The 14559-nt window shown below is 47.3% G+C and overlaps 1 protein-coding gene across 2 annotated transcripts in view; it reads right to left on the reverse strand.

Annotated features, from left to right (window-relative positions):
• DUSP22 (dual specificity phosphatase 22) overlaps positions 1-14559 on the reverse strand; it is a 231116-nt gene that overhangs the window by 181269 nt on the left and 35288 nt on the right. For both annotated transcript variants that reach the window (XM_030210952.1, XM_030210957.1), the window contains one exon: positions 6141-6223. In XM_030210952.1, the coding sequence (XP_030066812.1) occupies positions 6141-6223 (83 nt within the window). The remainder of the gene's footprint in view (positions 1-6140; positions 6224-14559) is intronic.

A 14559-nucleotide genomic window follows, 5' to 3' on the forward strand; every position in this document is an offset into this window, starting at 1 on the left:
CTCTCTGCACCTCCGACGGCTCCTCTGACCCAGTCTCACCTCCATTCACTGACAGCCTTCAGAATCTGCCGGACACACTTTTGAACGGTTCAGGCACTTGCAAGATGAGATTGGCGCCACACACTTCCAGATCCTATCTGCTCCTCAGACCAATAGTCTCACCTCCACTCGCTGACAGCCTTCAGGAATCTACCAGCCCCAGGGTAAAGGCGCACTTTTGAATGATCCGGGCGCCTGCAATATGACGTTGGTGTCGCGCAATTCCGGGTCCTCTCGGCTCCTCACACAGCTCCTCTGACCCAGTTTCGCCTCCACTCACCCCACTGTCAGGGAACTTCAGACCCAGGCTTTGGTCTCAGAGATGGCTGGGTTCAGAAGGGGGAAAGGACAGTTGCCATCTCCAACCTCCAACAGAATGAGAGAATGGCAAAAGTTTTGAACTGGGAAGCTGCCATTTGACAGGTGAAGGAAGGAAAAGACAGACAGAGAAGCCTTGTCTCGCATCCCTGAATTTTAAATGCTTTCTGATATTTCCGGCTGAACCTCTGCCTCACTTGACTTCTTTTCTCAGTGAGGAACTGTGGAAACCACAAGGGCATGTCTGCTCTGATAGAAAATAAAAAGATATGGAAAATACATCCATACCAAAGAAAAAAAAAGTGTGCTATTTAAGAATTCTTTTTAGAGTTTTAAAATTCAGACAGAGAATCATGATTGCTGCATTAGTCAATTTGGATATTATATCACCTGCAACTTGGTTGACAACCTTTATTTCCACAAAATTCAGACAAAAATATCTAGTAAAATCTCTGGTGTCATCTTGCAAGAAAGATGCTGCCAAGCACACCGCCCTCAACCCCTTTCAAAGCACAAATATGATCACAAAGGTGACAGATTCTCCATGTAAGAACAAAAAGCACAACTCCACTTCCTCTACAGACAAACAGAGAAAGCACAAGGAAATTAAATCCCAAAACCAAGAGAAGAGAACAAAACCAAGAGCTTTCAGCCTGTTGACCTCTGGCAAAGAATACTCTCTCCAAACACTCTCGTAAAACATGTATTTATGTTCATAACTTAGACAGAAATTACAACTGGGCACCTGCATTTACATGCCACTTGTGTGCATAAATGTACAGAATGCTAGCACTTTCACAATTATGCGTATATAGTATCAGCAAAGTGACTAAGCACTATTCTGCAGGGGTCTGCATACCTGGCATAGTGCACAAATGCACGGGAGGTGTTCACAGGGACGGAGCATGGGAAGGGCAAGAATAATGCTTCCACTTACACATTCAGGGTTAGATTCTATATTTGGCACCGAAAAAAATCAGCATGGATGGAAAACGGACCTACGTAGCCATTTACACCAATGAAAAGCTGGTGTAAACGCCCATGCCCAACTTTAGGCGTGGGAACGGGTTATTCTATAACACGTGCGTACATTTTAGGAACATCCACCACCTGCCAATGCTCCTCCCATGGCCATGCCCACTTCTGAGATCTGCGCAGTAGAATTTACACAGACTACTTTATACAATACGCTTAGCGAGTAGTGTGTATAAATTCTAATTAGTGCCAATAATTGCTTAACATCCAATTATTGGTGCCAATTGGCTTGTTAACCAATTGAGTTGCATTTGCAAATCAGAATACACCCAGATTTGCGTGCACAACTCTAGTTGCGGTATCTAGAATTTGCAGGACAACGTATAGCATACTATGAGGTATGTGCACCCTTGCAGCATTTAGGTGCCTACAGTTAAGCCACTTCTAATTAATAGACCAAAAAATAATAAATGTGGGGACTCAACTATAGCTATTACATAAAAATCGTCCCAAACATTAGTATTATAGCAGGAAAGTCAATAACAGAATCTGCACTACCGTGTTTCCCCGAAAATAAGACACTGTCCTATATTAATTTTTGCTCCCCAAGACCCGCTAGGTCTTATTTTCAGGGGAGGCCTTATTTTTCGGGGAAACATCGGGTCGCCCCCCCAACCAAGATCACCGGCTCCCCCCCCCCTCGATCGCCGGCTCCTTCCCGCCCTCAGTCGCTCCCGGAACTAACCTCTTAAACGCTTCCTTTCACCATTCATCTTCGCACTCGCAGCAAGCAGCAGGGCAGGCCACTCCTTCCTTCCGTGTCCCGCCCTCGCCTGACGTAACGTAACGTCAGGCGAGGGCGGGACAGGGAAGGAAGGAGTGGCCTGCCCTGCTGCTTGCGGTGAGTGCGAAGGTGAAAGGAAGCGTTTAAGAGGTTAGTTCCGGGAGCGACTGAGGGCGGGGGGAGCCGCCGATCGAGGGGGGGAGCCGCCGATCTAGGGTGGGGGGGTGACCCCGATGTTTCCCCGAAAAGTAAGGCCTCCCATGCTAGGTCTTATTTTCGGAGGAAGCCTTATATTTTCAAATTGCAGCAAAACCTCTACTAGGTCTTATTTTCGGAGGATGTCCTATTTTCGAGGAAACACGGTAGTAGTGACTTATATATGTCAATGTATAGACATTTTTTGGGGGGGATCATCAGATCTTAATGCAACTCACACCATTAGAACATATCGTTCCTTCTTCATATAGAGGAAAATGGTTGCACTGCAAATCTTCATAGGATCACCCTTGTTTTTTTTTAAATAATAGCAAATATTTTTTTGCAGTGTATCATAATTGTTCACAAAAAGCGTGTAATATAGCACAACACAGCACTTATCTTTATAAGATGGCAGCAGTGTTTAATGACTGTCATTTTTATATACTAGCTACAGTTAAGCCACGTCATTGGCTGGTGTAAATGCGGACCCATAGGCGTGCCGATGCTAGTTACACTAGTATTCTATAACAGAATCTGTGCGCCCAGATGCGCATCATCTGGACGACTAAAAGGAGGTTCCCACATGTAGAACTGCCCTCTTAGTGATGATGAAGAACACTATTACAAAAATAAGAGGCTCCAGAATCTGTGCATCATCATGAGTATTCATGGTGCATTCAAGTTTTGAACTTTAAAAAGATAAAACAAGCACACCAATTAAAAAATATATATATACTGCTATTCTCTATGAGGTTCATCTGTTTTGTAATGGAGATACGAGCAATATTTTTTGAGTGGACATCCAGAAGTTACCAGTTAATCGGATGAGGCCAACTGGTGCCTTCTGGATGTCCAGTCAAAAAATATTGCTCATATCTGCATTACAAAACAGCCCCACGTTTTATGAAATGAGAAACAGTGGGCTCGCAACACTTTACATTATATTATACAAAGCTTATAGCCCACAGATACCAAAATTGTTTGCTGGGGCTAACAATAAGATAAAAAAAGAGCTGAACCATTTGTTCAAGTAAACTAACAAAAACTGCTAAATAGAAAACAAAACAGAAAAAAAACACACAATCAAAACAATCTCATTTGGCTCCAAGTACAACATATTTACAAAATAGAAAAGTATTAATCAAACCTTCTAAAAACTGAGTCATTTCTAATTTTTCTGAATTCAAGTGGTAAAGAATTCCATAAAGAGACAGTTTGATACGAAAAATACGACGACAAAAATTTTACAGGCTAAGGCCCTGGTATATTTTCAAAGGATTTCCCGAATCTGCTCAATGAAAACGTCAAAGACAACACATCGTGCTGTAAGCAAATTATCCATGCTGGAACATACAAACTGCAGTTCAGGTATCCTCAGTAGGAGAATAAGGGATCTTTCTTACAAACCTGTTTCAGAAGCAAGGGTAAAACCTGTTTTTTTATGGCTGATTATTGTTTTAAATTTTGTTACGTTGGGGGGGAGGAGGAAGGGGGAAGAAAAGGAGTTGTCTTTTGATTTAACATTTCTAGCCCTACTACCTTTCTTCTTCAAAGGCCAGCCTACAGCAGCTGCTCTCATGGCTGCACAGGCCTGAGTAGAGTTACCATATGTCCGGTCTTACCCATACATTTTCTCTTTTTGAGGACACAGCTGGGCAACCGGATGGGTTTTGCCAGACTGCTCGTTTGTCCGGATTTGTGGACAAACGGGAAGGCTGGCCTAGGGGTGTCCTATCCTCCCCTCACCTTACTGTACTGCCCTGGTGGTCTAGTGACCTCTTCGGGGCAGGAAAGAGCCCCCTCTTTCCTGCCTGGAGTGGCTGCAGACTGTCTCTTGCTGCCTCCGGTCCTGGCGCCGATTCAAAATAGCCGCCGAGAGTTCAAGCAGCGGCTTTGCGAGACTTCTGCAGAAGTCTTGCAAGGTCACTCTCAGCAGCCATTTTGAATCGGCGCCGGTACGGGAGGCAGCAGGACAGTCTGCAGCCGCTCCAGGCAGGAAAGAGAGGGCTCTTTCCTGCCCCAAAGAGGTCACTAGACCACCAGGGCAGTACAGTAAGGTAAGGGGAGGACAGGACACCCTTAGGGGGTGTGAAAGAGGTGTATGTGACGGGGAGTGTGGGAGTGGTGGGGCAGGCAGGGTGTGGTGGGGCAGAGCGTGTGTCCTCTTTTTGGGGGCACCAAATATGGTAACCCTAGGCCTGACTCCTTTGCTTGCTCAAATTAAGCTCCTCTTCCAAGCAGTAGATGCTGAATTTTAGGCCCGTGTGACCTGGTGCCCAAACGTTTTCCAGTGTTTAAAGGGATGGGCTATTTTATTTATTTATTGCATTTGTATCCCACATTTTCCCACCTATTTGCAGGCTCAATGTGGCTTGCATTATGCTGTAGTGGCGATCGCCATTATCGGAATGAGAAATACAGAAGTTCATAAGTGACAGAGTACTTTAAGAATGAGAACTTTATAAAGTGATTTATTTTTAGCTACAGGTAAAATGTAATAGACACTACATTTTGCCACTGTATTTAAATGGACATTTATAGCAGTAGAATAGTCAGAATGATGCTAGATGCACTACTTTATGCTGTATTAGTTAAGATTAAGTCATACACTACTAAATATACTGTAACCAGTAGCATTATCTGATAGCACTGTAAACAGGCCAAGCTTTATCCATTCACAGCTCAAAAGCCTGAAGAAGAAAATATGCACTAACAGTGCAGTGGAAGGTAGAATAAAAACAGCTTCTCTTCAATTCAGCATAACCATGAGCAGCCACAGAGAAATACACTGTCCTGAAATTCAGGGTGCTTTCAGTACTACTCAACAAGCAGGCACTGGAGACTGCTGCAAAGCAAAGCTCAGAGGTTGCAGCCAGTAACCCGGGAGGGCTCTGCTATGTGCTATTTCCATGAAAGGAACTCTCTGCCCTTAGTCTCACACACAGAGAAAAAGCCTTCCTGTTCAACAGTGTGTTCAAGGATCAAATGTGGTTGTAACAGGGTGGCCTTCTCAACAAGCAGCTTTGCACTAAAGGACCACCCTTTCTCTTAGGGGGTCCATTCTACAGTCTTAAGCTCCTGTTTTAAATCAAGCCCCTTGCTCACAAATTAAAAGGTTACTAGATTTTTACACTGTGGCAAGCACTGTTCAGCATTATAGAAAGTATAGATATATAACTGTGAACTAGTTAGTCTCTTTCCTTTGCAATTCGTTGAGCACTGTATTTTTTAAAAAGCAAACTAGACAGTTTTCATCAATAAAAAAAGAAAGAAAAGAGAGAGAAAATTGAGTGTGTACAGAGGCAATTTTACTATGGACCTGCATAATACCTTTCAAGTAAGGAAATTACAAGAATTCATTAACCAACATGGTGAGGGAAGGGGAGGCTTTTTTTTAACAAATTAAAGGCATTTTATTCAAGTCGCACTTACCATCTGTAGAATTTAGATTTCTCTGTGCTTTCTAATAGGAAGGTTAGAAGAAGTAAGAAGAGGTAGGCATAGCTAAACCTTTGAAAGAAATAAATTGCTTTGCATCATCTCATGAATAACTAAGGTGGGAAGTTAATAATGTAGTACCATTATGAACATGTTATTTTACTGTTAACCTGGGTTATTAGTAATTAGGTCTTACTGCATAAAATGGGACCAACAAACACTAAAATAGCACAAGTTAGTGGTACAATAACTCATCCTAACAGTAGCCCACGTTGTTAATTTCCCCCTTAAATGGCAATGTTCACAGCAGCGCAATATGAGGGGCTGAGGTTACATAAAGTGTGTATGTGAGGGGTGGATAGGGGAAGGGTACCTGTTCCCCTCTTACCTCAAGCAAAGGCCGAGCACTGTCATGGATTGAAAGAATATGTGTGATACTATTCTTGTGCAGTTCTTCTATATCTCTAGCATCTGGAGGAAAGAAGGACAAAAAAAAATGAAATAATTAAAAAAAAACATGACAGAAAATTCAACAACAAAAAGTACCCTGTGTGCAAAATCTTAAACAAACAGGAGGGCTGATCTGAGCTTTTTACACACATGTTGAGAAACATGACCACTCATATTTTTTTGAAACTTTGTGAACTGAAAGAACAACCGGAAAAAATATATGGTTCCAAAACTGATCAAACACCTTTTGCAGACAAAAAATAAATCCTAAACAAATGCTGCAACTTGCGGTACTATATAAAGCACACTACAGAAAAACATTTGGTCAACAATATATATATATATTTTTTTTTTTTAATGTTGCCTATTTCACATTCTACAGTTCATTGCTGCAATCCTCCTAGATAAGAATAATTTAATTGTTCTGCCACCAATTTACTACTGCTACTTATTTCTAAAGCACTACCAGACATACACAGAACTGTACAAATATATGAGAGAAAGTCCCTGCCCCACAGAGATTACAATCTAGTGAAAACAATCACACGAAGAACAAGAGAGTCAAGGAGAAAATATTATAAAGTAGTGGTCAAATGTACAACCTGAAAAAGGGAAGCTTTTAATCTGGATTATTTAATTTGAAAGAGCCAGAGAACCTTTATGATTTCATTTTTTATACTTTATATAGCACCATTCACAGCACCAACTGCATCAAAATGATTTACAAACAAATTACAATTAAAACTATCTAAAAGAAAAACCCTACCCTTCAAACAAAATCAACATATAGACCAAACCAGAGCTGGTATATTCCTCTCCAGAAATTGGAGAGAAGAGCCACACCTTTATATCCAGTGCTGTGCATGTGCCTCCTTCTGTTGCTGCAAACTACCCACCTGCAGCATTAAATGCTTCAATTGCAGGATATATGGGTATAGGAGCAGGGACTGTCTTTTTTCGTGTATGGTGTACAGCGCTGCATATGCCTTGTAGCGCTATAAAAGTCTTAAATAGTAGTAGTATAGCAGAAATTCATTTCAGTCAATGACCATCAATTGGTAACACTGTATGTATAATCACTGTGGCAATTGTTTTCTGACATATACATATTTTAATCTCCTTATGAGATTAAGAGATTTTAAAGTCCATACTTCCTCAGAAATCAACAATAGTGACACTAATGACTATTGGCCATACTAACACTTCACCTGCAAAGAATATTTACTGCAGTCTTTCTACAGGAGTGGCACCTGTTACAATTGTAACATCCTGTAGTGGGTTTCAAAATGCAATCAAGTGTTGAGCAGGTCTGGCTCCGACTCTAAGAATGATGCACGAGACAGCCCTGCATATAACTGCGGCAACACAACTACATTTTTCATAACATATTCCTTAGGGACATCCTAATAACCAGAGCCATTTGTGGACCTCAAAGCCTAAATTTGAGATCCCTGGTTTAGCACAGTTCAAGTAAGTCAAAGCATCAACCTGGATTTCTTCCTTACTGAAGGTGCAAGAGTTCATGAGTTACTGGCTGGAAAAAGTACTTGTCATAAATCTAATCCCCTTTCCCTGAAAGACGGGCCTCATGTGAAAGAACTTTCCGTTTTCATCCTAGCCAGAGATTTCAATTTCTGCATGTACTGAAAAGTTTCAGAAACCATACTTCAAATAATCATACTGAAATAGATAAAACGTGCAAAGAATATCACTGCCCCACCTTCAATAGAACCCAGTGATCAAAGACAGTAATATGATCAGCAGCTCAATGGCCCATGACAACACAAAATGAAATCAGAGACACTTTCTTGCTGACACTCATCCCAGACACAACATGACAGAGATCAGCAAATAAACACTAGCCAACAAAACTGATTTTACATACATACACAGATATATTTATGGTCCCCTTTTTTCAGCCAGTGAAGACATTAAAAAACATATCAATCCAGTGACGTGCAACAAATCACAGTAGGCATACTGGACAGGGTAAGGGAAATCAGCCATCTCACCTATACTCATAGCTGATAAATTGTTTTTGATGCTTGTATTGTTAATCATAACTATATTAGCCTTGCCAAATTATGCTAACCAAATACAGACAGTAGTGCAGTGATCAAAACAAATTATCAGTGTAAAGTTAAGTACCAAGAAACTATCTTGGTTGCAAGCCAACTAAGGCTGCAAATTACAGCCTCAGACCAAAAACAGAGAAACGGCAATGAGAAGCTCAACACAGGTTACAAATAAGAAAATTCTACTTAGTGTATAATTTACAACCCCCCCCCCCTTTTACAAAGCCGCGTGGCAATGGCGACACAGCCCATTCACTTTGAATGGGGTGTGTCAGCATTACCACACTAGCAGACGCTAGTGCGGCTTTGTAAAAAGGGGGGGGGGGGGGAGACAGTATCTTTAACAAAATGTGTGAAAATTTAGCTATCCTCCCCAACTCCACAGAAAACCCCTAAAAAGGTAAAATTATGTATAATCATACCTGATAATTTTCTTTCCATTAATCATAGCTGATCAATCCATAGACTGGTGGGTTGTGTCCATCTACCAGCAGGTGGAGATAGAGAGCAAACTTTTGCCTCCCTATATGTGGTCATGTGCTGCCGGAAACTCCTCAGTATGTCGATATCAAAGCTCCATCCGCAGGACTCAGCACTTAGAGAATTACACCCACGAAGGGACACTCTGCCCAGCTCACCACCGCCGAAACGGGGGAGGGGAATTAACCCAGCTCATCCCCACACAAGTGGGGGAGGGGAATCCGTCCAGCTCATCCCCGCGGAGCGGGGGAGGGACACCACACCCGCCGATGCGGGGGGATCTGGCTTATCCTGCAACCGCAACCGCGGGAGGAGCTGACTGACCCTAACACCGCCGAAGCGGGAGGGGTACAAAGCTGCCCTACAGCCGCACGAAGCGGGAGGGAGTGCCGGCAGAATTTAAATCTCAATCCAGCCCCATAAAACGGAGGGGAGAGGAATGCAGCAGCTCACTGTAACACAAACTCGTCTCAACTCTTGAAGAATCCAAGTGAAGGAAGAATTTGAACACGAAGTCTTTCTGAAGTAACTGAAGACTAAACTTGAACCTGAAATGCAACCAGAATAAAAACAGTACAGATATCTGGGAGGGGCTATGGATTGATCAGCTATGATTAATGGAAAGAAAATTATCAGGTATGATTATACATAATTTTACCTTCCATATCATCAAGCTGATCAATCCATAGACTGGTGGGATGTACCGAAGCAGTACTCACCCAGGGCGGGACATAGAAATCCCTGACCTCAACACTGAAGCTCCAAACCGGGCCTCCGCCCGTGCAGCCACAGTCAACCGGTAATGCTTGGAGAATGTATGAGCCGAAGCCCAAGTTGCCGCCTTGCATATCTCTTCCAAGGAGACGGATCCGGCCTCTGCCATCGAGGCCGCCTGAGCTCTCGTGGAGTGAGCCTTCAGCTGGATAGGCGGCACCTTCCCCGCGGCCACATAAGCCGCTGCAATGGCTTCCTTGACCCATCTTGCCACTGTAGGCTTAGCAGCCTGCAGACCCTTACGAGGACCTGCAAACAGGACAAACAGATGATCCGATTTCCGGAAATCATTGGTCACTTCCAAGTATCTGATGATGACTCGTCTCACATCCAGATATTTAAGAGCAGAGTACTCCTCTGGGTAGTCCTCCCTACGAAAGGAAGGGAGACAGAGCTGCTGATTCACATGGAAGCGAGAAACAATCTTGGGCAGAAAGGAAGGCACTGTGCGAATAGTCACTCCTGCCTCAGTGAACTGCAGAAAAGGCTCTCGACATGAGAGCGCCTGGAGCTCGGAAACTCTTCTGGCTGAAGTGATAGCCACCAAAAAGACTGCTTTCAACGTCAGGTCTTTCAGAGATGCCCTCGACAAGGGTTCAAAAGGCGGCTTCTGCAATGCTCTTAGCACCAGGTTGAGATTCCACGCAGGCACCACTGAGTGCAGAGGAGGGCGCAGGTGATTAACTCCCTTGAGAAAGCGCACCACATCTGGCTGTGAAGCCAGGGAAGCACCCTTCAGGCGGCCCCTGAAGCAAGCCAGAGCCGCTACCTGGACTTTAAGGGAACTGAGCGACAGGCCTTTCTCCAGACCTTCTTGCAGGAACGCCAACACTGAAGAAATTGGAGCAGTGAAGGGAGAAAGAGAGCCTGCTTCACACCACGCTGCAAAGATACGCCAAACCCTGGCGTAAGCAGTAGAAGTAGAGCGCTTCCTCGCTCTCAGCATAGTGGCGATGACCTTGTCTGAGAAGCCCTTCTTCCTCAGACGCTGCCGCTCAATAGCCAGGCCGTAAGACCAAAGGGGGAGGGATCCTCCATCACCACGGGACCCTGATGTAACAGGCCCTGTTCCACTGGCAGTCGCAGAGGATCGTCCACTGAGAGCCTGATCAAGTCCGCATACCAGGGACGCCTGGGCCAATCCGGACCCACCAGGATTACCCTGCCGGGATGCTTTGCCACCCGGTCTAGCACCCTGCCCAACATGGGCCAGGGCGGGAACACATAGAGGAGCTCTTGTGTCGGCCACTGTTGGAGAAGAGCATCTACTCCCAGGGATCGAGGGTCCCGTCCTCTGCTGAAGAAGCGCGGCACTTGGCAATTGGCCGATGACGCCATCAGATCTAGGCTCGGCTGGCCCCAGCGCTTCGCGATGTCCAAGAACGCCTGAGCAGATAGCTGCCACTCTCCGGGCTCCAAGGTATGGCGACTGAGAAAGTCCGCCTTGACATTCATGACTCCGGCAATGTGGGCCGCTGAAAGCTGCTCCAGGTTCGCTTCTGCCCACTGGCAGAGATACATAGCCTCCTTGGCTAGAGGGGCGCTCTTGGTACCTCCCTGGCGGTTGACATAGGCCACAGCCGTGGCATTGTCCGACAGGACCCGTACAGGCTTCCACACCAGTACCGGGATGAACTCCAAAAGCGCCAACCGAATGGCTCTGAGTTCCAGGAGGTTGATAGACCACTTTGCCTCTGCAGGAGACCAGAGCCCCTGCGCTGTCCTTCCCAAGCAGTGGGCTCCCCAGCCCGACAAAGAGGCGTCCGTCGTGACGACAATCCACTCTGGGGTCACCAGAGGCATTCCCGCAGACAATTTGTCTGTCTGCATCCACCAGCTCAGCGCCTTGCGCACTGCTGGGTCCAAGGGAAGTCGCACAGCATAATCCTCCGACATCGGAGTCCAGCGCTGCAGCAAAGAGTGTTGAAGTGGTCTCATATGAGCCCTGGCCCAGGGCACTACTTCCATCGTGGCCGTCATAGAGCCCAACAGCTGCACACAGTCCCAAGCCCGAAGAGGAGAGGCTCCCAGGAACTGGTCCACCTGAGCCTGAAGTTTGACAATCCGATTGTCTGGCAGGAACACTCTGCCCACTTGGGTGTCGAATCGAACTCCCAGGTACTCCAGGGACTGAGTCGGGCGCAGCTGGCTCTTCTCCCAGTTGATGATCCATCCCAGGGAGCTCAAAAGAGCAACTACCCGGTCCACAGCTTTGCCGCACTCTGCATAAGAGGGGGCTCGGATCAACCAGTCGTCCAGATAAGGATGGACTTGTATCCCTTCCTTTCGTAGGAAGGCCGCGATGACCACCATTACTTTGGAAAAGGTCCGCGGAGCAGTAGCCAACCCGAATGGGAGGGCTCTGAACTGGAAGTGTCGTCCCAGGACTGCAAAACGCAGGAAGCGTTGATGAGGAGGCCAGATGGGAATATGCAGGTACGCTTCCTTGATGTCCAAGGAAGCCAAGAACTCTCCTGCCTTCACTGCCGCTATAACAGAGCGGAGAGTCTCCATGCGAAAGTGCCGCACTTTCAAGGCCCGATTGACCCCTTTGAGGTCGAGGATAGGCCGGACAGAACCTCCTTTCTTTGGTACCACAAAGTAAATGGAGTAACGTCCCTTGCCAAGCTGACTTTCTGGCACAGGAACGACCGCGCCCAGGCGGATCAGATTGTCCAAGGTCTGCTGCACTGCCACAGCTTTGACCGGAGACTTGCAGGGAGAGAGTACAAACCCGTCTTTTAAGGGTCGGCAGAACTCTAGCTTGTAGCCGTCTCTGATGACTTCCAGCACCCACGCGTCTGAAGTTATTGTGGTCCACTCGCCCAGAAACGAGGACAGCCGTCCTCCAATCTGCACTGGGGCGTGGACCAAGGCCCCGTCATTGGGTACGAGACCCTGGGGGAGGACCGGAGGAAGCACCTCCGGGACGGCGGTCTCTGCGAAAGGAATGCTGCTTGGGGGAGAAATTCCTCTTGAAGGAAGAGGGGGCAGAGGAACCCGACTTGCCCGGGCGGTACCGACGGGCTTCCTGCAACCGTCCTCTGGAGGTACCGGGACGAGTACTAGCCCGAGCCCTGACCTCTGGTAATTTCTTGCCCTTAGACGTGCCGAGATCGGTCATGATTTTGTCCAGCTCGACCCCAAAGAGCAGCTTGCCTTTAAAAGGCAATCTAGCCAGGCGGGATTTAGAGGCGTGGTCAGCAGACCAATGTTTCAGCCAAAGCCACCGCCGCGCAGAGATTGTCTGAGCCATGCCTTTAGCTGAGGCCCTCAAGACATCATACAGCAAGTCTGCCAAATAGGCTAAGCCCGATTCCAGGGCCGGCCAATCAGCCCTCAAAGAATGATCCGAGGGGGAAGCCCGCTGCACCATAGTCAGGCGCGCCCTGGCCACATAGGAGCCGCAAACTGAGGCCTGCAAACTTAAAGCAGCCGCCTCAAAGGACGACCTTAAGGCCGCCTCCAATCTTCTGTCTTGGGCGTCCTTTAGGGCCGTGCCACCTTCCACCGGCAACGCCGTTTTCTTAGTCACCGCAGTGATTAAAGAATCCACGGTAGGCCACAGATAGGCCTCACGTTCACTCACAGCCAGAGGCGGGACATAGCCCTAGCCACTTTAAGGCTCGCTTCCGGGACATCCCATTGAGCCGAAATTAAGGTGTGCATGGCATCATGCACGTGGAAGGTTCTAGGCGGGCGCTTCGTCCCCAGCATAATGGCAGAGCCAACAGGGGCTGAGGGAGAGACGTCCTCCGGAGAGGAAATCTTCAAAGTGTCCATGGCCTGTAACAACAGGTTGGGCAAATCCTCTGGGCTAAAAAGCCGCGCTGCAGAGGGGTCATCCGCTCCATCCGAGCGGGGATCCGTCTCCTCCAAGGAATCCGCAAAGGACCGTTGGGAGACCTCAGACACGCTGCCCTCATCTACATCGGAGGAGACAAAGTCCTCCAAGGCCTGGGAATCAACCCGAGGGCGTTTACCTCTGGGAACCTCAACCTCTTTACCAGACGAGGGAGCAGGGGCAGCGTTTTGCATGAGGAAAGCCTGATGCAGCAGCAAAACAAACTCGGGGGAGAAACCCCCCAGACTGTGCACTTCCGCAGCCTGGGCAACAGCCCTAGACGCACCCTCAACCGGCGCTCGCAAGAGCGGGGGAGAGACATGCTGCGCATCCAAAATGGCGTCCGGCGCGACACTCCGCAAAGGAGCCGCGCGGGAAGAACGGCGCTTAACTTTAGCCGCTTTTGTGCCGTCGCCCAAATTAAGGGCGTTCATGGCATTAATGTCTCCAACCTCAAGGGCGGCCCACGAAGAAGCCGTCCGAGCCGCATGGCCGGCCAAGATGGCGGAGGCGAGGAGCGGGGGATGGGCGTTTATGGCGGGAAAAACCGCCACGCCGGAGGAAGGACCGGGACATTCATCGGTCACGAAACTGTCACCCAACAAGGGCGAATCAGGCTGTAAGACCCCCGCATCCCCTCTAGAAGCGCTCAAGCGATCCGGGGAGCGACCCTTTGCGCCCTCGCCCTCCGACGCCATATGCCACGAGGAGAAGAATCGGGGAACCCCCTGCCCGCTATAAAAGGTAAAAATTACCTGCTGTCCGCTCCGAGCTGTAACGAACTGGTGTCCCAGTGAGTAGCTGCAATGAACGTTTAAATAAACGTCGAAATAAACGCCTTTAAGGACGTTTAAAACTTTTTTTTTTTTTTTTTTTTAAACGGAGCCAGCGGGAGGGGGGAGAAAAGGAGGGACCTGGCACCACCAGGTTTGCACTTGCTCAAAAGAGCCCTCAACCCCAGGCACTCAACAAAACCTAAAAATTAGGCTTGGAGGCCTAGCCAGAGCTGCTGCTGTGTGTGACCACCACCTGCTGAGATAGAGAACATACTGGGGAGTTTCCGGCAGCACATGACCACATATAGGGAGGCAAAAGTTTGCTCTCTATCTCCACCTGCTGGTAGATGGACACAACCCACCAGTCTATGGATTGATCAGCTTGATGATATGGAAGGTATGCTTACA

This window comes from Microcaecilia unicolor, chromosome 1 (assembly GCF_901765095.1).
Source record: "Microcaecilia unicolor chromosome 1, aMicUni1.1, whole genome shotgun sequence".
In the NCBI taxonomy this organism is placed as follows: Eukaryota; Metazoa; Chordata; class Amphibia; order Gymnophiona; family Siphonopidae; genus Microcaecilia; species Microcaecilia unicolor.